Here is a 23962-nt window from a genome sequence, read left to right on the forward strand (position 1 = left end):
AAAACCGTTTCAAAATCGAGTACAGAGGCAGAGTATCGTGGTGTAGCTATTGCTACTTCCGAACTTATATGGATTGAGTCATTGTTGCTAGAGTTGGGGGTTAGGTGTCCACCACCTACTTTGTGGTGTGACAATCTAGGGACAACATATCTCGCAGCTAATCCTATATTCCATGCGCGCACAAAGCACATTAAAATAGACTACCACTTTGTGAGGGAAAGAGTATCTCGCAAAGAGCTACATGTGCGTTTTATCAGCAGCAAGGATCAGCTGGCAGATATCTTCACCAAAGGACTGGCTTCACCAAGGTTCCAACTAATCAGTGACAAGTTGAACATTCGTCAACTCCGGTTCAACTTGAGGGAGGGTGTTAGCCCAGGTCTTCCGCAAGATACTTTGCCAGCTACTGCAGTTGTTACTAAGTCCTAGTAATCCAGTCAAGTCTTTGCTATTTACTAGGATCATAACAATTTTCTGTTTCACAATGTACTCACATATTACTATAAATAACAGCTCAATCTGCACTAGATTGGTGTGGAAGATATTCACCATTTATCCCTTCTGTCTCTTAGCATTTGACCGCCGAGAATGGTATCGGTAGGATGATTGAAACTTTCATAAACAATTTGAGATTTTGAACCACAGAATACAAAGTTGCCATTATCATGCATCATTGCATATGATACTGGCTCTTGTATGTCGGGTATTAAGGGTAGCTCTTTAGTATCTGGCGTTTTACTTAGAACCAACTTTCCTTCGTTTGTGAAGAGAATTGCAGATTCTGTACCAAGATCGTAATGATTAGCTGTCGTCCCAACTAGGGTTTTGAATGGAGATTTAACAAACCATATACCTACTACATATCGATCAGGACAATATGGTGAAAAACTTGTACATGCTAACTTGTAGAAATCAAAAGCGATGTTACCCGAGGGAGAAAGCCAGTAACTAGAAGACCCATTGAAAGAAGGAAACGTAGATGAACCTCTTGTTATATTGCCGAGGGAAGGATCATTCAAAGATGAGGATTTAACAACTAGTAATGGAACGAGAACTAAGAATGACAAGGAGAAAATTACCTGTAGAAACTTCATGTTCTGATGAAAGATGAACAACAGAGTTAGAATACTGCGACCGCTAGTAAAATTTGATAGCAGATTGTTTGTGGTTACAGTTTGAAAACCAACAGGAGACTGCCTCAGTATATAATATCCTGCAAATGTGTCCACCGGATTACGAGAAACAGTTTCTTAACCTAGAAAATTCCAACTGTTGTAACTTTGGTCTTTCAACTAATTTTAGAGATAAGTTGCAGCATGCTCAAATTCAACACTTGAGTAAGTTGCCGAAAACTGTTTCCAGGTTCTTCATGCTATATCCACGATCTTTAACTAGTTCAACAATCTCCATCATTCTTGCCATTTATGTGGTCTTTTACGGAATTGTGAGAATTTTGATCATGTACTGCTGGACCTTTGTCTGTGAGGAAAGCTTTCAAGTGCTTCAAAAATTCTTTGGTTTTCTCCAAATTTACAGCATGCCCCGCATTCTTGATCACTACTGGTTCTGCATTATCTCCTAAATGCCTACAAATGTTCCCGAATTATCACAGGATTCTTGATTCGAGTGAGCACAAAATATACCTACCAAAAATCAGACACTAGTTGTCATACCTTTGTAATCTGTACCCCAATTCCAGAGGGAATACCTGGTCTTCCTCTCCCCATACTATCAATGTCGGCTACATCAAATTTTTTGAAATGCCACAATAAGAAAGCGAACTACACATACAAAACCATATTGCTACTATCGACTTCATGGATTCACTGAGGCATTACCACTGCAATAATAATGAAATCAATTAGAGTTTCACCTGATTCATCTTAGGAAGATTTGAACATTGTCGATCTTTAAGTATATTTTGAATCAAATCTCTCTTCTCTTCTATGTAGTGTGTACACATCACCTGGAACCACCCACACCAACAAAATTACTCCCATGAACCATTTGAACTCCGGATTCAACATCAATAACAAAAACGTCAAATGAAATATGGTTCTAGGTCACGAATGTCAAGGAATCAAAACGCACTGACCTGAATGAAATCGCGAATAAAGTAAGACGGAACGGACTTAGCAGCAGCAGGCTTAACAAATGACATTTTAACAAGAGTTCTCAACTTGTCAGGTGTTTGAGGCAACAAAATACTAGCAGCTTCATCTAAATCTGAAACCTTAAACAAACCATCTTTCATATCTTTCTCCTCTAAACAAACACCAGAACAACACAATACGACTTTCTCGATCGTATCCGGATACTGCGACGCTAAACTATACCCAACAAAACCACCATAACTCACACCAACTAAGCTCATTTTCTGAACCTCAAAACTCTCCATCAATTTCTTCAAACATTGAGCTTGGAAATGCTCAGTTCTTTCTGAATGAGTCGTATATGATTCACCGAAGAATAACAAGTCGGGAACGTATACGTTGAAGCGGGGAATTAAGGGTCTAAGATAATTACCCCATTGCCACATTGCATTAGCACCGAATCCATGGATCAATATATTTGGTTTTGCTGGTTTAATGATTTTTGGTATCCAACAATGCATTGTTGTTCCCTCTCCTAGATTTGTTGTCACCGATTTCAAACCTGCGTATGAGAATGTGTATCTGTACCACCAATCTCTTGATGCTGTGAAACTGAAACATTTTGTCATCTTCCCGGAATCAAACAGAGGAAAACGCAGAGACAATTACAATGTTTTGAAGGGTTTATTCAACAAATCAAATCATGGGTTTTGTTTCTTATGGAATGGATCTTATGATTTAAAAAGGAATTTGGGATTGAATTGATTTTTGGGTGCAAGTGAAAAAAAATCAGAAACGATGAAGTTTAATGGAGATTAGAATGGAATAAAGGTAAAAGAGATAAAAACTAAAGCAAAGATGTTGGAAATTGGAGACCACTAAAAATGGTAATAACTAGATTTGATTTGGTAGTAACTAGTTCTGTTATGTGCCAGCAGGAAACACTTGAAAACTGGATTCCTGTGTTGTGTTTGGCTCATTCTTGTCGACTTCGATCACACGTGACGTTTATTTTGTGCTTTTGCAGGCCTGCTTCAGAGTTTGTTTTCTGGCCAAAACTAGAATAGCTCCGGTTACAATTTTATGTATCGGTGGTGCTATTCACAGCTCTAAAACACCATTCTACTTACAGTTCAACAACATCTAAACCCTACATCTTTCAAATGATGAACCCTTTTATTTAATGGTGGGTCTTGACTGAATATCCATGACTCTTATAACACCTAGCATTGAGTGGTGAATAGAGCTATGAGGGAAAGAGCTGAATATCATTTCGGGTTTATATATCTTGACTTTTACCGATAAAAAAACAAATAAATAATAATCTCCTTCAACCGTGATTGACCGAATTTTCTGAGTTTCACTTTAATGATTTTTGTCTTCACTCCATTAAAGTTTTCAGTGGTACCAAAATTCCTAAAATGTGCACGTGGCTTCAGGAGACAGCAAAAGCACCTGCTCAGTCCTCCTCTCCTAGCTAGTTATCACGGGACACTTGTAGTAAGGTCCTCGAGAGTTGTGTCACAGGCACCACCGTTAAATAACTAGGCAAACTGTTAACATTAACACCGTTATAATTTCAAATTCTAAATTCAATGCGCATCGTTTTGTGAAGTTCTGTTGGGGGCAACAAAAACATCGTGATGGGAGCAAAAAGCAGCTAGCAAAAGGGTTTATCAAGCAACAAAAAAGAAGAAGAAGCAGCAGCAGCAAATATTTACTAGCGACTCCGAGCAAGAAGCAGCAAGAATAAAAAAAGATATATATATATTTACCAAATAAGTTCTAAAACTTACGGTAGTTGTATATGAAAACTTATATTTAAAAAGTACTTTGTAGTAAGGGTGTTGGGTGGTTCCCTAGCCGTTGGCCATGATCGTAGTAGTAGGATAGAAGACTTTTGGGGATCATTAATATAGCCATCAATTCTTTCCTTGGACAAATTAAAATGTCCTCCCGAATCCAGTGTTTCTGTTAGAAGCCAACGTATGCATGAAGTTCACATGCATGATCTTAACTTCTATGTTTAGGACAATTTCTGTATTTGGAATGGTTTCTGTAATTAGCTTTTATTCCTTATAAAAGATTGTAACCAAAACACTATAAATATAAGATGATTCTTGCTCTTCTCAACATAACGGGAAAGAGAAAATATATCTGTTTTCATGAAATCTGACATGGTATCTTGAGCAGGTACGTTTCTTCAAAAACAAATTTTTTTTTCTCACACGTTTTTTCCTTTTTTTTCTCTTCTCCTTCCTTCTTGATTCTCTTTCCCTCTCACTATGGTTGCATCACCACCACCATCTCCATCTAATGTACGTGGACCTAAGTTTGATGACTCTAGCTCAAGCTTAGACCCTTATGATGTACCAGCGTCGGACAATCCGTCGACTGTGCTTTATTCCCCTGTGTTAACAGGTGATAATTATCCCACATGGTCAAGGGGTATTGCTCGTGCTTTAAGAGCCAAGAACAAATACGGCTTTGTTGATGGTACAATAGCCAAACCGTTAGCTTCTGATGACAAACTTCCAGCTTGGATTCGTGCAAACAATCTGGTTTGTATTTGGATTGCCAATTCCTGTGAAGCTGAGATAAAACGAAGCATCAGTTGGATAGAAAACGCTAGGGATATTTGGATTGATCTTGAGGATCGATTTTCTGAAACGAATATGCCTCGAATCTTTGATTTAAAACGTCATATATCAACTCTCAAACAAGAAGATTCTAGTATATCTTCTTATTACACCAAGCTTAAAAGTCTATGGGATGAAGTGGGCGCTCTTACACCGGTTGAACCTTGCACCTGCGGTAATGGAAAGCAAGTGCTTGAACAGCTCAACAGAGACAAAGCAATGGAGTTCTTACAGGGACTTCATGACAGATTTTCGGCCGTAAGAAGCAACATCCTTCTTATGTCTCCTTTTCCGACGCTTGCGAAGATTTACTCCCTTGTTCGTCAGGAAGAACAACAACAATTTATCAACATTGCTGCTACACCCCAGATTGACAGCGCAGCCTTGTCTACCAGATTTGCACCTCGACCTTCCCCATAGAGCAACACCAATGGATCGAGCAGCAAGAAGCCGCGACCATCTTGTGATCATTGCCGAAAGATTGGTCACACAAAGGACCGTTGTTATCAACTGGTTGGTTACCCGAAGAAGCCAAGAGATGACACCAGCACGGGCTACACGGGAAATTCCAGCACAGGCTACACGGGAAACTCTGTCGCTCCAAGTAGCTACATGGCTGCTGCTCCACAGTTGACCCATGATCAATACAATCAACTTTTAACATTGCTCCAAACTGGTACTACGACAACAATTGCAAATCTTGCAGGTATGTCTTTTTTTACAAAACATTCTCTTTGGATTATAGATACAGGAGCATCTAATCATATTTGTTGTTCCTTGAAGCTTTTCTCATCTTACATTAAAACACCTTCACCCATCTCTGTTCAACTTCCCAATGGAAGTTCTCTATCCGCACTTCATGTGGGAACGGTTCACTTTTCTCCCACCTTAAAATTTACTAACGTGCTTCATGTACCTACTTGCAAATTCAATTTATTATCCGTAGGACAATTGGTTCGCTCTAAACGCTACTTTGTAAAGTTTGAATCTAATCACTGCTACTTTCAGGACCTACAAACGAAGAAGCTAATTGGTCAGGGTGATTACTACAATGGTCTATATTATCTTCGTGCTGTTACTGCCTTTTCTGTTTCGCTTCCGCAAAATTTTCATCTTTGGCATTGGAGATTGGGACATCCGTCCTCCCCTAGATTAGATTACTTATCGAAGAAATTTCCCTTTATTAGTTCGGACAAAGGCATCTGTGGGATTTGTCCACAGGCAAAACAATCTCGTTTAAAGTTTCCTTCTCGTTGTAGTTCTAGTTCTAGGATTTTTGAATTAATCCACTGTGATATTTGGGGACCCTTTAGCGAACCAAGCATCACTGGGGATCGTTATTTTTTGTCTATTGTTGACGATTTTTCCCGTTGCACTTGGATATTTTTAATGAAGGTTAAATCTGAAACTTTTAAATACTTACAATATTTCATCTCTTATGTTCGTACTCAATATAATCATTCTATTCATACCGTCTCCTATGGATCGGGAGATGTTTTTTTACCTCAAATTAAAAAGATACGTTCTGATAATAGAACTGAATTTCTCTCAAAATCCATGCAAGAGTTGTTCTTCCAACTTGGCATAGTGCACCAACGAAGTTGCGTTGCCACACCCCAACAAAATGGAGTGGTCGAACGCAAGCATCGTCATCTTCTTGAGGTTGCTCGCTCTCTAAGATTTCATTCCCATCTACCTCTGAAATTTTGGGGTGCATGTGTGCTTACTGCCACCTTTTTAATAAATAAACTCCCAACTCCAATTCTTGGTTACAAATCACCTCATGAAGTTTTATTTGGATGTCCTCCAAACTATACCTCACTTCGTGTTTTTGGTTGTTTATGTTACGCCAAAAACACTAAAATCAAACATAAATTTGATGCTAGAGCACGCCCTGGAATTTTTATTGGTTATCCCTACGGTCAAAAAGGATATCGCATATACGATATCGACGCCAAAACAATTTATGTTTCTAGGGACGTTGTCTTTCATGAATCTATTTTTCCATTCTCTACTTTGGTCGATTCAAGTTCCGATCCTAAAGATGACATGATCCAACACGATCCAGTTGTAATAATAAACCAACCCACCATCAAAACACCTCCTGCTGTTTTCGACTCCAAGATTTCACTGGGCAGCAATCTACACGCTCCTGTTGATGATGCTGCTAATGCTTCTGCCAATGACGCTGTCGACACTACTGCTGATGTTTTTGTCCACGACGCTCCTGATGCGGCTGTAGACGCTGCTGTGGATGCTGCTGTAGATGTTACTGCAGACGACGTTGCTGTAGACGTTGCCGTGGATGCCACTGCTGACGTTACTACACCTGATGCTGCTCGTTTGCCACCTCCTTCGTCTGCGATGCCGGAGCCCACTCCTGTACTATTTGAAAGACACCAACGGGTCCGTTGTCCTCCACCTTACTTAAAAGACTATGCCTGTAATACGGCTTTTACTCCATCATCTACCGAGCCTTTATACCCTTTGTCTCATTATTTGAAATTTGAGCAATTTTCTAATGCTCATAAGCATTTCCTCTCAACAATTATCACTCAAAATGAACCTCGCACCTTTCAAGAAGCCATTAAATCCCCAATATGGCAAAAGTCCATGGTTACAGAAGTTACTGCCTTGAAAGAGAACGACACATGGTCTGAAGTTCCTCGTCCCCATAATAGATCTGTTATTGGATGTAAATGGGTGTATCGTATCAAATATAAATCCGATGGAACAATTGAGCGTTATAAAGCTCGTCTGGTTGCCAAAGGTTATACTCAACTTGAAGGAGTCGATTACCATGACACTTTTGCACCAGTTGCAAAACTTGTCACTGTTCGTATGTTATTATCCATAGCCTCCATCAAAGGATGGTCTCTTCACCAACTTGACGTCAATAATGCCTTCCTTCAAGGTGATTTAAATGAAGAAATTTTTATGGAATTACCTCCCGATTTTCAACGACAGGGGGAGAATCTAGTTTGTCGTTTAAAAAAATCTATTTATGGCCTTAAACAAGCTTCTCGTCAGTGGTTTGCAAAATTTTCAACCACTCTCATTGCAGAAGGTTTTAAACAATCTGTAGCAGATTATTCTCTATTTTATTATCATAAAAATGCTAGCTCTATATATATTTTAGTATATGTAGATGATATTATTATAACAGGAAATGATCCTATACTGATTCAACACTTCAAAAAGGTTCTTGAAAAGAAATTCTCAATCAAAGACTTAGGCAAGTTACAGTACTTCTTAGGAATTGAAGTTTCTCGATCGCCGAAAGGCATTTTCTTATGTCAAAGAAAATATACTCTGGATATTCTCCAAGATGCAGGGCTAACAGGATCACGCCCATCATCATTTCCTATGGAGCAAAATATCAAACTAACACCTACAGATGGAAAACTCCTAGATGATCCTTCATCTTATCGTCGTTTGATTGGACGACTTCTTTATTTAACAGTCATTAGGCCTGACATAGTATATGCAGTAAATTATCTCAGTCAATTTTTGCAAAAGCCTACAAATACGCACATGGATGCTGCCAATCGTATACTGCGATATTTAAAAGGTTCCATTGGTAAAGGAATTCTCTTGTCATCAAATAGTGATTTAATCTTATCAGGATATACAGATTCAGATTCGGCAGGATGTCCAACAACTCGTCGATCTACCACAGGATATGTTACCATGATGGGTAATAATCCTATATCTTGGAAAAGTAAAAAACAACTTACTGTGGCTCGATCATCTGCAGAAGCTGAATATCGAGCTTTAGCTAATCTTTCAAGTGAAGTTCAATGGCTCACTTATCTCATGCAAGAATTTAAAATTAAAATTCCTAGACCAGTGAAAATACACTGTGATAACCAAGCTGCAATTCATATTGCAAATAATCCAATTTTTCATGAACGAACAAAACACATTGAAATAGATTGTCACTTTGTTCGTGAAAGAATTGTGTCAGGATTAATATTACCAACCTATGTCAAATCCAAAGATCAATTAGCAGACATCTTCACAAAGGCATTAGGAGGAGAACATCATCAACGCATTGTCAGCAAGTTGGGCGTATACGATATATCTCATACGGCTCCAACTTGAGGGGGAGTGTTAGAAGCCAAAGTATGCATGAAGTTCACATGCATGATCATTACTTGGTGCATACACCAAGTAACTTCTATGTTTAGGACAATCTCTGTATTTGGAATGGTTTCTGTAATTAGCTTTTATTCCTTGTAAAAGATTGTAACCAAAACACTATAAATATAAGATGATTCTTGCTCTTCTCAACATAACGGGAAAGAGAAAATATATCTGTTTTCATGAAATCTGACATGGTATCTTGAGCAGGTACGTTTCTTCAAAAACAATTTTTTTTTCTCACACGTTTTTTCCTTTTTTTTCTCTTCTCCTTCCTTCTTGATTCTCTTTCCCTCTCACTATGGTTGCATCACCACCACCATCTCCATCTAATGTACGTGGACCTAAGTTTGATGACTCTAGCTCAAGCTTAGACCCTTATGATGTACCAGCGTCGGACAATCCGTCGACTGTGCTTTATTCCCATGTGTTAACAGGTGATAATTATCCCACATGGTCAAGGGGTATTGCTCGGGCTTTAAGAGCCAAGAACAAATACGGCTTTGTTGATGGTACAATAGCCAAACCGTTAGCTTCTGATGACAAACTTCCAGCTTGGATTCGTGCAAACAATCTGGTTTGTATTTGGATTGCCAATTTCTGTGAAGCTGAGATAAAACGAAGCATCAGTTGGATAGAAAACGTTAGGGATATTTGGATTGATCTTGAGGATCGATTTTCTGAAACGAATATGCCTCGAATCTTTGATTTAAAACGTCATATATCAACTCTCAAACAAGAAGATTCTAGTATATCTTCTTATTACACCAAGCTTAAAAGTCTATGGGATGAAGTGGGCGCTCTTACACCGGTTGAACCTTGCACCTGCGGTAATGGAAAGAAAGTGCTTGAACAGCTCAACAGAGACAAAGCAATGGAGTTCTTACAGGGACTTCATGACAGATTTTCGGCCGTAAGAAGCAACATCCTTCTTATGTCTCCTTTTCCGACGCTTGCGAAGATTTACTCCCTTGTTCGTCAGGAAGAACAACAACAATTTATCAACATTGCTGCTACACCCCAGATTGACAGCGCAGCCTTGTCTACCAGATTTGCACCTCGACCTTCCCCTTGGAGCAACACCAATGGATCGAGCAGCAAGAAGCCGCGACCATCTTGTGATCATTGCCGAAAGATTGGTCACACAAAGGACCGTTGTTATCAACTGGTTGGTTACCCGAAGAAGCCAAGAGATGACACCAGCACGGGCTACACGGGAAATTCCAGCACAGGATACACGGGAAACTCTGTCGCTCCAAGTAGCTACATGGCTGCTGCTCCACAGTTGACCCATGATCAATACAATCAACTTTTAACATTGCTCCAAACTGGTACTACGACAACAATTGCAAATCTTGCAGGTATGTCTTTTTTACAAAACATTCTCTTTGGATTATAGATACAGGAGCATCTAATCATATTTGTTGTTCCTTGAAGCTTTTCTCATCTTACATTAAAACACCTTCACCCATCTCTGTTCAACTTCCCAATGGAAGTTCTCTATCCGCACTTCATGTGGGAACGGTTCACTTTTCTCCCACCTTAAAATTTACTAACGTGCTTCATGTACCTACTTGCAAATTCAATTTATTATCCGTAGGACAATTGGTTCGCTCTAAACGCTACTCTGTAAAGTTTGAATCTAATCACTGCTACTTTCAGGACCTACAAACGAAGAAGCTAATTGGTCAGGGTGATTACTACAATGGTCTATATTATCTTCGTGCTGTTACTGCCTTTTCTGTTTCGCTTCCGCAAAATTTTCATCTTTGGCATTGGAGATTGGGACATCCGTCCTCCCCTAGATTAGATTACTTATCGAAGAAATTTCCCTTTATTAGTTCGGACAAAGGCATCTGTGGGATTTGTCCACAGGCAAAACAATCTCGTTTAAAGTTTCCTTCTCGTTGTAGTTCTAGTTCTAGGATTTTTGAATTAATCCACTGTGATATTTGGGGACCCTTTAGCGAACCAAGCATCACTGGGGATCGTTATTTTTTGTCTATTGTTGACGATTTTTCCCGTTGCACTTGGATATTTTTAATGAAGGTTAAATCTGAAACTTTTAAATACTTACAATATTTCATCTCTTATGTTCGTACTCAATATAATCATTCTATTCATACCGTCTCCTATGGATCGGGAGATGTTTTCTTACCTCAAATTCAAAAGATACGTTCTGATAATAGAACTGAATTTCTCTCAAAATCCATGCAAGAGTTGTTCTTCCAACTTGGCATAGTGCACCAACGAAGTTGCGTTGCCACACCCCAACAAAATGGAGTGGTCGAACGCAAGCATCGTCATCTTCTTGAGGTTGCTCGCTCTCTAAGATTTCATTCCCATCTACCTCTGAAATTTTGGGGTGCATGTGTGCTTACTGCCACCTTTTTAATAAATAAACTCCCAACTCCAATTCTTGGTTACAAATCACCTCATGAAGTTTTATTTGGATGTCCTCCAAACTATACCTCACTTCGTGTTTTTGGTTGTTTATGTTACGCCAAAAACACTAAAATCAAGCATAAATTTGATGCTAGAGCACGCCCTGGAATTTTTATTGGTTATCCCTACGGTCAAAAAGGATACCGCATATACGATATCGACGCCAAAACAATTTATGTTTCTAGGGACGTTGTCTTTCATGAATCTATTTTTCCATTCTCTACTTTGGTCGATTCAAGTTCCGATCCTAAAGATGACATGATCCAACACGATCCAGTTGTAATAATAAACCAACCCACCATCAAAACACCTCCTGCTGTTTTCGACTCCAAGATTTCACTGGGCAGCAATCTACACGCTCCTGTTGATGATGCTGCTAATGCTTCTGCCAATGACGCTGTCGACACTACTGCTGATGTTTTTGTCCACGACGCTCCTGATGCGGCTGTAGACGCTGCTGTGGATGCTGCTGTAGATGTTACTGCAGACGACGTTGCTGTAGACGTTACCGTGGATGCCACTGCTGACGTTACTACACCTGATGCTGCTCGTTTGCCACCTCCTTCGTCTGCGATGCCGGAGCCCACTCCTGTACTACTTGAAAGACACCAACGAGTCCGTTGTCCTCCACCTTACTTATCGGTATGGTAATTGAAGCTTTCAAAAACAATTTGAGATTTTGAACCGTATGATACAAAGTTGCCATTATCATGCATCATTGCATATGACACTGGCTCTTGTTGTATGTCGGGTATTAAAGGTATCTCTTCATTATCTGGCATTGTGCGCAGCACCAACTTTCCATCGTTTGTGAAAAGAATTGAAGATGGTTTATGAAGATCGTCACCATTAGCTGTCCATATTAGGGTTTTAATTGGAGATTTGACAATCCATATACCAACTACATATCGATCAGGACAATAGGGTGAATAACGTGGACATGGTAATCGGTAGAAACCAAAAGCGATGTTACCCGACGGAGAAAGCAATAACTAGAAGACTCATTGAAAGAAATAGAAATAGATGAACCTCTTGTTATGTTGCCGATGAAAGTAGTATTCGAAGTAGGAGAAACAGATGAATCTCTTGTTATATTTCCGAAGGAATTAGTATCCGTAAACACATGAATTTGACAGCATGGGTGTGCCCCTAGCAAGGAGATGTTGTTGTATAGTAAAACTCATTGTAAGGAGGTTGTCCACTCGAGGTGTACATGTAAGCCAATTTTTCCTGTAAAAGGAGGTTGCCCAAGAGGAGAGAGGGTAGAGCTCATAGAATATTTGAGAAGAAAGAGAAAGAATTCTCTGAACAATTGTATTGTGTGTTGGGATTAGTCTCCACATTATCCTATAATAATTTAAGGCTGTTTACATTTGGCGACTTCACTGGGACTGATCTTCAATACCAATAGGCTCCTATCATATAACGAAAAATACCAGTATCATCTCCTACCCTGTATCGAAAAATACACTTCAATACCAATATCGGACCCATCACCACTTCCAAATATATACTTGGCCGCTCCCCTACCTCGGAAAATGCTACCAATATCCATCCGAGTCTCCTATATTACAGCTCTTTCCTCTCAACCAAACACCCAAAATCTCCACCGAAAAGGCACAAGCTGTATCCACCACCGTCTTCACTATATCGGACACCGCTGATGGTGCCTCTATGTCATTCGATTATTTTTCTTCGCTCTCTCACCTCTTTCACGGTCGAATTCCTCACGTCTATCTCTCTTGGTTTTTTCTCTGCAAAGTTTAATGGAGATTGTAGATCGAGTCTTCTCATTGAATTCCTCTCCCTCTTACCTTTCATTATGTGCTCTCAATCAACCTCCATCATTTTCTTCTAAAATGTCCCCAGATCCGGAAGGTGGAGGTAGAAGTCAATACCCTCCAATAAATATTCGATTTCAATGATGTCTACACATACTTCTATTTTCACTGGGTTTGTGATCTTATAAAATACCACATTAATAAGTCTCTCGGTTGTCCTTGGTTTCGTTTTATCCCACTTTTAACTGTTACACTAGATGGTTTTATAACTTACTGTCTCAAACTTGTGGGACTGCAGGGTTGTTCTGTCTAGAGGTGGTGCGGCTGAAGCTCGATCTCACAACGGAGCACATAACTCGTGGGTCTGCAGGGTTGTTCTGTAAGTTATTTTTCTACAAAAAGATTCCTTAAAGTTTCTATATAAATAGCTACATCAAAATACCAGTTTTGAAGTCATATTTTTTCTTGTGAATTGCAGGTCTCTTTTGGTGAACTTTAAGGTCTCCGGTGAATCATTTTTACTTGTAAAGTACTAAAGTTGTTTGTTGCAGGTTGTTGACAAATAATTAGCTTGGGTGGTATAACGGTAATACTTAGCTCCTTTTATTGATAATGCAAATTGATAGTTTGGTGGGTTTTTTTGTCTTTATAGGTCCTTCCCTTTTGGCAGTTTGGATGATCTATAGATTATAATGTCTTGTCAATTCTTTTATTTGCGCAAGTTCCAGGATGTTTTGACCTATAATTTTCTATGGATGGTTGTTGTATTACCGGATGGGAGGAGCCAACCTTAACCCGGTAGAGGTAAGTCTCTTTGAAGGGGAAACCAGGGGAAGATAAGGACGACACCCTCCATTAGGGAGTTGAATTGTGTCAAAAAACGACAATGTCATGGGGCTTCTACTCATGGGATTACTTAGGCTTGTTGCATTGTCACATCTAGATATCCTGAAGAGACAATAATACAAAAATAAGATAAGGCGAGATCAATGGGTCGATGCACTACGGTGTAAAGACGTCCTACGATTTCGTCGCACAGAAAATCACAGACAGGCAAAATAAGACCGTTACTCAGGAAGGCGCAATAAGACCTCCAGAGAAAAGAAAAATATGCTTGTTTAACTAAACATTTATTTTGCAGGATATTCAGAAAATAAATAGAGAAACTACATTCATGCATTTGTTTCTTACAAGACATATAATAAGAGGAATTGATAAAGAGTTGATAGACTGCGAATTTGTTTCTTACAAGACATATAATAAGAGGAATTGATAAAGAGTTGATAGACTACGAAGAAGATCGCATAATAAATGTGATTGAGGCAAAGACAAAGAAATAAGGAAGAGAAGAAACAATAAGTGCGCGAAGATGAACGCTTATACTAAAGACAGAGCCAAAGAAATGAAGAATGGAAGTAACTTGAAGCAACATCAACATTAGAGCGGCAAAATAAGCTAAGTAATATAAACATTATCTATACATTACATTTAATCAACAATAGATAAGCATTCTCATCATATAAGCATCACATCCTGATCATCTAAGCATCGCATAAGCATTACATGGCATGTGCATCGCATACACATATCATGGCATAAGCATCGCATACACATCTCATCCAACATTTTCTCAAGGATTCTCTGCTCATAGATAAAGAACAGAGGCAACTACGGATTACCAAGAAAATATTTTTTGTTCTTTATCTTCTCGGATTAGAATCATTTCCAAAGAAGACGCTCATTCATGAATAACAAGAATCCTCACCAACAATGGAGTAAGACATGTTATAGAAACAAACACACTCAAGTTCAGCATCATCTCAACTACTCCAACACCGAGTATGCAGAGGAAAAATCGAAAGCAATGAATCGTTCCATGAAGAAATTATGATCAACAACAACAATAATTTCATTTGATTTGTTCACATACTTCTTATACTTCTTCAAGGAATAGTAATTTCGCATGATTAGTTCGCAATACTTCTTATTCGCATGCAAAGAATGATACTTCTTATATTTCGAGGATTAGTACTTCTTATACTTCTTCAAGGATACTTTATACTTCACATACTTCAAGAAATGATACTTCACATGCTTCAGAACTTCACAAAAGAATAGAGGCAAGAACGTATTTTTCAAGAAAAATATTTTTTCGCGTAGTTCCTTTATCAATAAAGATCAAAGACTACTCCAACATCATGCATCCCGCTCCAACAACTACAACAAGGTGGATTTTTTCTTGAAGATCGCTCTTCAAGTAATATTCAAGAAAAAAGAGGCAAAATGTAGGGACAAAATATCGCATAACACATTTTGTCCGTGCGCGAGATTCATCCATTTCCTTAGTTTGCGAGAACATCGCATACCAAATTCGAAAATAGAGGAAATATTAGTTGTACCCCACTACATGATAGCTGTCATCCACTATGTAAACACCTATATAAAGAGAAAGACAGGAGAGAGAAAGTATGATCAAGGGATAGAGGTTAGAGGACACATTTGTAGAGAGAGAAAATATAATTTGTATTATTATTATCTCTTTCTTCTTCCTTCAACTACTTAGAACTCCAATTACTCATTAATGGAGTCCCAATGTAATCCAAATGTAATTTCAACAATCATAGTGAACCCTAACCCCGTGGATATAGATCACATTGATCGAACCACGTAAATCTTGTGTCTTATTTTACATTTCCATCATTTTTATCTTCATTTTCATGTTAAATAAGTTTAGATCCAGAAATTGTTAAAGGGGTGTTAGTTATGGGATTTCCTGCAACTAAAGGTGACATATACTTGATAGCAACGCACAGGAACCAGTACGTATCTATATTACTACATAATTAAAGGACTGGATTTGCCAATTCTGCAACTTCCGTAATTGGCTTCCGTAGTTGCATATGAATTTTATCCTTACTTCTTTCTGGTATGGGTGCTTGGATATATTTATTTTTCTAACATTTGGGTCAAAACGCGATCTATCCTATGGCCACCAACAAAAAACCCAGTGATCTGTGCGACCAACCAAGGGAAAATGATGCCATCACAAATACTCGCATAACAACAAAAAAACATGTATTACCAGTATTCAACTTAGCTAACCTACTAATCAGAGGGCTATAACATTCATCCGAACCGCTTACAAACAAACAAAACCATGTACCATGTGTTACTGTGATGTGACAATGCTTAACAGGGACCAACGTCCATGGCGGAGGGATAGCCAGCGACATTACATTCCTAGGAGTGACCCATGTGCAACACGAGCTGGGTAAAAGCAGTGACCAAACTCTAAAAGCAACTCTGCAATGTAAAAAAAGATGGTCTTGTGTCTAGATGATAAGCATAACAAGTCACAGAAATCTCTTACAGTTGATTGGGCTTTGTATTGCAGTAGTTTTCGTTCTCTCTTAAAGCTCAGTCTTGTGTGTCTCTGATTAGTTAATTGGATCTAAGTTTGTTCTTCAACTTTACTGCAGAGGTGAAACCCGGGGAACCAGGGTTAGACTGGCCTAAGACAACGAGTGCTGCAGGGACAGCTCTGTAGCTTGAGTACCTTCATGAGCATTGCAACCCTAAGATTAACATTGTGATGTAAAAGGCTGTTCTTGGGACTTCAATTAGGCAAAGTTAGTGAACGTTAGAAGGACTAACGGGACGACACAAGTTCGTAGTATTATGGGCCACGTTGCTCCATATATCTGTCAACTTGGAAGATCATCGGATATGATGAAAGCGAACCAAGCGCTATAAACTACGTAATTGCCTTCCGTAGTTGCATATGGAAGTGCGGGTGCTGGATCTCTAGCCTTTCGTTCAAAACAAGCTCTAAAATTATACTCCCATCACATAGAAAAATTTACTTTTACTGTTTACGCATAATGATGATAAAAAGTTATAATGAATGAATTAATTAATAGATAAAATTGAAAATACTTTTAGATAAATAAAAATTAAAATATTACACTGCTCCTCAATATGTTTTTCCTGATTCTAAATCACCACCTTTGCTTTTCTCCTTTTCAGCCTTGTTTCTCCATTTTATTATTAATGGGAAGAAAATAAGTAGCTCAATGATACCTACGATAATAACAATTACTCGTAATCGTCTCACTGCAGCATGATCCACCTGATTATTTTTCCATAGTAGTACTAGAATGGAAGCAGATTCTCCATTATGATCAGTAGATCCATCAATTCTTTCCTTGTACAGATTAAAGATCCCTTCTGAATCCAATGTTGCTCTATATATATATGATTCTGAGCATCCTTCTTCAAAATACATCCACATCCTTTTTCTTGTTGTTGATTCTTGTTTCGGTAAAGATATTTTAGTGCTACATCATCAGCACCAACAAGGTATAAGTTACCAGTAGTTCTGTCCAAGTTCAATGTTAGTGGAGTATTTAGTGAACCCCAATACCATCTGACACTACTTTCAATATATTTTCAGTTCGATACCCCGGATGAATAGCAACTAAACCATCATCCTGTCTAACTGATAACCTGTGATTACTGGAAAACAGATCGATTCCAGCTTTCAACTTTTGACCTCCAAGAAGGGTATCAGTAGGATAATCGAAACTTTCCCAAATAATTTGAGATTCTGAACCATATAAAACAAAGTTACCATCATCATGCATCTTTGCGTACGACGCTGCTTCTGGTACATCGGGCAGCAAGAGTTTGTCGTTGTTTTCTGGCATCATCCGCAGCATAAACTTTCCTTCGTTGGTGAAGTGAATTGAAGATGATTTATGTAATGGATGACCGTTAGGATTAGCTGTCCATACTAGGGTTTGTAATGGAGATTTAACAAACCATATACCAACTACATATCGATCATTAAAATCCGGTAACAGATAGAAACCAAAAGCAAGGTTACACGAAGGAGAAAGCCAATAAGGGCTAGTATCGTTCGAAGAAAGAGATGAACCCCTAGTTATGTTGTTGATCAAATTGTTATCCGAAGAAGAGGATTCAACAGCTAGCAATGGAACAACAAGTAATAATAAGGACAACGAGAGAATTACCTGTCGTAGAAACTTCATGATTTTTTATGACAGAAAAAGTAATAAGAAGAGAGTTAGATTGTTTGTAGTTATAGTTATGTGGGCACTTCTTTGACTTTCCACGTATGAAAAGAAGCCTATTTTTTTTTTTGACATACCCAAAAAAGGAAACCTGCCTATTTTTCAGAAACGGAGTGAGTAATACAAGTTTGCAACTAACAAGGAACTGATAAAATCTATACTAACTAGGATTATGAAAACAAATCAAATCGGATTTTCGTCTATGAGAAAATACCTAACAGTTAAGAGGTTTTAAGACAGAAGCACTGCCTTCTACTGCATTACCACACCAAGTGAGAAATAAGAGTTGCTCTCGTGCGAACTGTAACCTTTGAGACAGGATTCTTGACCATTAGTTTGGCCAAACAATTTGATTTGTTCCAGCTGAGCAAACTAATATACCAAATTGCCACCATCTCATATAAGACTGCTTTTTAGATGCCGCCTGGTCTTGCAGGTAAACCCGCACCTTGATCCGGTGGCCTTTCTAAAGATTTCTTTTTAAAGAAGAAAGTGCTAAGACAACACCCTCCAAAGGTACAAGCCTTTCTAAAAGCTTGTTAGCTTTTCAAAATGGTAATATTAATAGGCATATTAAGCAGACCTTAAGGTCTTTTTCGGTTTATGTCGGCTTAGCCACTACAGATGCTTCAAAGTATGAAGCGTCAGATTTAAATGAGCGGCACCAACAATGGTGTGGAAGATTTCAAAATACAAACCACTATGGATGCTTCAAAGTTCAAACATAACAAAAAGAGCTAGTTACGGAGTTCATCAAGAAACAAGTATTTACTAGCAACGAGCAATAACAATAAGCAAAGAGGTCTACGCCAAATGTGAAGCCACCAAGCTCTATAGTTTACATAATTCCGGCATACGAATTTTATCCTTAGACATGGCGGCTAGTATGATTGATGGTGCTGGTTCTGTGGCCATTGGGTGAACAACATAAATTGCTGAATTGAAATCCTTTCATACGATAGAAATCTTCATTAAATTATACGTGCTAATCCTAATTAGCTTAGGAAGACATGATTTCGTGGTACTTGAGCATCCAAGTGTCAGATATGGTTACGGGCCGGAAACGGCATGACACTAGACATGTTCAGGCGTGTCCGTGCAACCTTGACAGGGATACTTAGGGAACCCTCAAGCCCATCTGATATTAAATTGGATTAAGACGTTTGCACGAGGTTCAAGTCGCTGAATTCGCTACTCTAATAGCTTGCTAATTGGACTCCATTAACTTCGAGCCGCATGAGGAACACGAGTTATTGTGGAAAGGTGACAAGTCTGGTCATTTCTCGATTAAAGCAGCCTATAACTTAGTTGTTGTTCAGCACCCAGTGAATTTCTTTCCAAAGAATAAAATTTGGTACCTTCTCCATGCATTCAGGGGAGTTGTTAGCACTTGGTGCGGTTTAGATTCCTTTCAAGAGCTTTTAGCCAGTAGCACACTACCTTCTATTGCACTACCACACCAAGACTTGGTGACCAAGTAAGAAAAAAGAGTTCCCCTCGAACTGTGATTTGTCTAGCTTAGAGATAAGATTTTGATCTTGACCGTTAGTCTAGGTTGACTGGTCAAATTGATTCATTTTCTGTTACAGTTTGCTAAGCTTCCCCACCAGATTCACCAGAAGCTAATGTACAAAATTAGCACCATCTCAGATAAGGCTGGCCCTGATCAAGTAATCGTAATAAACCCCACCTGCCCAGATCAGGTGCCCTTTCGAAAACTTGGTGCGATTTCAATCCTTGTTTGCTTTCTCGGTGGTGTTGGAATATTCCCATATTTAAACCCCACTTGTCTAGATCTGCTGGCCGAAAAGTTGGTGCGGTTTCAATCCCTGTTTGCTTTCTGGGTGGTGTTGGCATATTTAGGCCTTTATTGGTTTAAATTGAGATTGTTGCGCATCAATTTGCACTTTTGGATGTGTATTGATGCTGCTATTCTGTGGTAGCTCTAATTATCTCCATCGAGGTTCATAACTTTGGGGTAGTATTATCAAAGTAACATTAAATAACTAAATTACAGAGAAAAACAAATGTTAATTTCCAACAAAAACCAAGACAACAGAATGAATCGCATTCTCAAGTAGTCGACTAGTTACAAACTAAGTTTCCTTCTCATCAAGCCAAACCTACCAAAACAACTGTAAAAAAGCTAGCTACAGAGTTCATCATCAAGCAACATAGGAGTACTAGTCGAGCAAGAAGCAGCAAGTATTTACTAGAAGCTAGCAAGAACAACATGTAGCAAGCAAAGGGGTCTACCAAATGTGAAGCAACCAAGGTCTACAATTCACAAAATCCCATAGCCGCATATATATGATTTTTATCCTTGGGCATGCATAGCGGCTTTGATGGTGCTGATTTTGTATAAAAAAATTTAGTAGATTGATTCTTTTTTGCTTAATAAGAACAGAAACCACACACGATCTAATAAGAAAAAAACAGGACATTTAATATAAGAATGCAAATTACTATAGTGCATTTTCTTAGCATAAAACAAATGTTAAACAGCAAATGTAAATATCATAGACTTGAGGAAAACCTCCCAAGTTTCTCAAACAACATAAAAATATGAAAAGAAATCCTACCATATACGATCCAAATCTTAATTAAAATTATAGCTTAAGAAGACACAATTTAGTAGTTATCTGAGCATCCAAGTGTCAGGCATGGTTATGGACCGGAAATGGCACGACATTAGACTTGTGCAGTCGTCTCCGTGCAACCTTGAAAACCTCAAACCATATTTTCAGCAAGAATACGCAAAGCAGAACAAGACAAGCAAATATGATTAATGTGAGTAGGCATATAACTAAAATACTCATCTGATCGTTAATTTTCCATGATACTAGCAGAATGGAAGATTCATCATCACTTGCATTTCCGTTAATTCTTTCCTTGAACAGACGAAAATAGCCTCTTGAATCCAATGTTCCTCTGTATATATGAACATACTCATCCGAAATACCTCCTTCTTGTTGCGTATTCTTGTTTAGGTATTTAAGTCTCAGACCGTCGGAGTCGACAAGATACAGATCTCCGGTCGTGTCTAAAATTAGGTTTACTGGCTTACTCAGTGGACCTTGAAGCGGATCTGATAATACAAATGCACTCTCTGAACTTATCACGCCTAATTTTCCAAATTCCAAACTCCTCTTTGCACTGATTGTCACTAAACCATTGCTATCCTGAACTGATAATCTGTTTTCTCCTTTGAAAATATGTAATCTTTTTCCAACAGACATAAGACCAACTCCAGATCTCAAATTTTGGCCGCCGAGAATGGTATCGGTAGGGTGATCAAAACTTTGCCAAACGATTTCAGATCTAGAACCATAAAACACCAAGTTACCACCATCATGCAAAATTGCATATGACACTGTTTCTTCTATGTCGGGGATTAAGGGTTTCACTTTGTTGTCTGGCGTTACCCGCAGCATCAAGTTTCCATCGTTTGTAAAGTGAATTGAAGATGGCTTACGAAGATGATCACCATTTGCTTTCCAAACTAGAGTTTTGAATGGAGAACTGACAAACCATATACCAACTAAAAATCCATCAGAACAATTGGGTGAAGAACGAGTACATGGTAACTGGTAGAAGCCAAAAGCAACATTACCGGACTGAGAAAGCCAATAGGGAGTCAATGAGGTAGAAATCCATGAACCTTTTGCTATGGTGATGACTGGAGTATCGTTGAAAGCAGGAACAATAGATGAATGTATTGTTTTGTTGCGAACGGAAGTATCATTTAAAGAGTATGAAGATTGAACTACTAATGGAAGAAAAAGTAAGAAGGATCTGGAGAGAGTTACCTGTAGAAATTTCATGTTGTGATGAAAGAAAAACAAGAGGCTTAGAATTTTGTGGTAAGTAGAATGTAGAAGTAGATTGTTGTGGTTCTAGAGAAGTAATCACTTGTTTATCCAGGCTCAAAAGTTAGAAAGTAATAGAAGTCGGAAACTACGAGGAAGGAGAGCTAAGTCTACCTGCCACCAGCTGCATCTGCCTATTCCGGGCAACTATACTTTTTTTCTTCTTTCTTTTTTCATAGTAAGAGTTCATAATGCCCAGCCTTTTATCGTGTGGTTGTTTGCTTTTCATTGAAGAATGTTTGTTTGTAGCCAAACATGGTAAAATTTGTTTGAAAACGGTGACTTTTCTTTTGATACATTTGATGTTGGTGACCACCACTGTCTAGTTGAATTACATTTATGTAAAGATGGGTAAAATGGACAGCTGTAGTGCACTAGTGCTCATAATTGAATGATACTGAATTAGTGTTACTACATTTAGGTTTGTGAAGAAATGGTCTATGAGAAATTGATTCTTTTGTGAAGATGGTAAATAGGATTCACATATGCAAACTTGTTGGATGTTTCCATTTGCTTCGTGCTGAAGAAATGGAAAAATGCTGGCTTTCAGCTAAATGTTTAGTGCAAGCGAGTTTGAGAATGAGAAGGTTTCAAATTTTATAAAGGTCCCTCGAGGAAGGAGAAAGGCCCAAGTTGTATTGTGTTTAATGAACGGAAAATGGGTCATTTGTCCAAATATTTTTAAAATATGGTTCTAATGGACGAGTAAAAATTAACATGGGTGAAATGGACACGAAAAAAATAGCAAGAATGAAACTGGATTCATCCCGGCTTAAACTTAAAAAAGAGCGAGGATGAAACTGGATGCATCCTGATGTAAATTAAAAATAAGAAAAAGTATTTGAAAATGGGCAGACTGAAACTGTTTATATCCTGGCTATTTTTACATTTTCGTCAATTTAAACAGTATCAAATTTTACATATCCTTTTCACCCGGAAATTATCATTATTGGGTTAATTGACCAATTTTATGTTCAACGATTTGGCATGGATGTGCGAAAGCGTTTCATGCTTCATTCTCCAAACGCTCAAATCCTTAAAAGTCAGCCCCTGATCAAACTGAGTCAGTCTGAAGTGAATCAAATGATAACTACGATTACGTGAGTCGAAATTAGTTCAATTACAAACATTTAATTAACACAAGAATTTTCATATTCACAATCTAAAGAAGCATTTTTGTTACGTAAACCATAGAAAATTTGGGAGATAAGCTGACTTAAGTGAAGGATATTGCTTATAATGATATAGATAAAGGTTTGTTGACTCTATTGACGATGGTTGAAGTAATATGGTATGGTGTGATGACAAATTAAGAAGAAAAAAAAAACAAGTATTTACCAGCGAAGAGAAAAAAGCAGCAAGTATTTATTACTAGCAAAAGGAAAGGGGATTTAACAAATGTAAAGCAGACTAACTTCGACGAACTAATGTGTAATTCTGTTGTTGCATACAGGGACATATTACTATGGGTGTTGAGAAGCTTAGAATTTTGGGGGCAAGTACAATCCAGGGATGTAATTGAATGATTGTTATTGTTTCTTGCAAGGTAGACATTAATGGCGAAGAAATTTGAATCGAATTCCCCCCTGAGAATATTTCTTTCTCAGGTCTGATACCATGATTGATTGTTATTGTTTCTCAAAACAAAGACCTTACAGACACGAATCAGAGATATTTATCTGATCTATTACAGAATCTGAGAACCACATAATCACTAGCCATACAATGGAGGACACGTGTGAAGTACAGCTGTAAAAGACAGCTCATTAATAGATACAGGTCATCAAAAGAATATAGACTAACACCCCCCTTCAAACTGAACTGTGATGCAGTTGTGAAAAGTTGTAGACATGAAGTTTGTCTTTTAACATCAGAAACATGGGACCAAGAAGACCCTTA

General features: G+C 38.3%; 3 protein-coding genes across 4 annotated transcripts; 1 reads left to right on the forward strand and 2 right to left on the reverse strand.

Annotated features, from left to right (window-relative positions):
- Positions 1–564: 564 nt before the first annotated feature.
- Positions 565–3050, reverse strand: LOC113285380 (uncharacterized hydrolase YugF-like). 2 transcript variants are annotated; one of them, XM_026534282.1, is made up of 5 exons: positions 2096–3050; positions 1874–1966; positions 1674–1741; positions 1080–1586; positions 565–781 (listed from the first exon to the last, which is right to left on the reverse strand). In XM_026534282.1, exons 1-4 carry the CDS (start codon positions 2720–2722, stop codon positions 1397–1399), a joined length of 978 nt encoding a protein of 325 aa, XP_026390067.1. In that variant the 5' UTR covers positions 2723–3050; the 3' UTR covers positions 565–781; positions 1080–1396. The 2 variants fall into 2 exon arrangements, with proteins under 2 accessions (XP_026390067.1, XP_026390068.1); XM_026534283.1 differs by lacking the exon at positions 565–781 and having other exon boundaries at positions 1437–1578.
- Positions 3051–4378: 1328 nt separating this feature from the next.
- On the forward strand, positions 4379–5152 carry LOC113290406. The gene has a single exon (XM_026540012.1). The coding sequence runs from the start codon at positions 4379–4381 to the stop codon at positions 5150–5152; it is 774 nt and encodes a 257-aa protein (XP_026395797.1).
- Positions 5153–17074: 11922 nt separating this feature from the next.
- Positions 17075–18152, reverse strand: LOC113290407 (G-type lectin S-receptor-like serine/threonine-protein kinase LECRK1). The gene is made up of 2 exons (XM_026540014.1): positions 17563–18152; positions 17075–17438 (listed from the first exon to the last, which is right to left on the reverse strand). The coding sequence occupies exons 1-2, from the start codon at positions 18150–18152 to the stop codon at positions 17075–17077; spliced, it is 954 nt and encodes a 317-aa protein (XP_026395799.1).
- Between the last annotated feature and the right edge of the window lie 5810 nt (positions 18153–23962).

Source organism: Papaver somniferum, chromosome 6 (assembly GCF_003573695.1).
Source record: "Papaver somniferum cultivar HN1 chromosome 6, ASM357369v1, whole genome shotgun sequence".
Classification (NCBI taxonomy): Eukaryota; Viridiplantae; Streptophyta; class Magnoliopsida; order Ranunculales; family Papaveraceae; genus Papaver; species Papaver somniferum.

Excerpts from the sequence above, each read along its gene's own strand:
- LOC113285380 (XM_026534282.1), bottom strand. The coding sequence starts at position 2,722 with ATGACAAAATGTTTCAGTTTCACAGCATCAAGAGATTGGTGGTACAGA. Across the intron at positions 1,742-1,873 it reads ATCTTCCTAAGATGAATCAG|CCGACATTGATAGTATGGGG; the intron begins GTGAAACTCTAA and ends AATTTGATGTAG. Across the intron at positions 1,587-1,673 it reads TTGGGGTACAGATTACAAAG|GCATTTAGGAGATAATGCAG; the intron begins GTATGACAACTA and ends GAACATTTGTAG.
- LOC113290407 (XM_026540014.1), bottom strand. The coding sequence starts at position 18,152 with ATGAAGTTTCTACGACAGGTAATTCTCTCGTTGTCCTTATTATTACTT. Across the intron at positions 17,439-17,562 it reads TTAGTTGCTATTCATCCGGG|CACTAAAATATCTTTACCGA; the intron begins GTATCGAACTGA and ends CTGATGATGTAG.
- LOC113290406 (XM_026540012.1), top strand. The coding sequence starts at position 4,379 with ATGGTTGCATCACCACCACCATCTCCATCTAATGTACGTGGACCTAAG.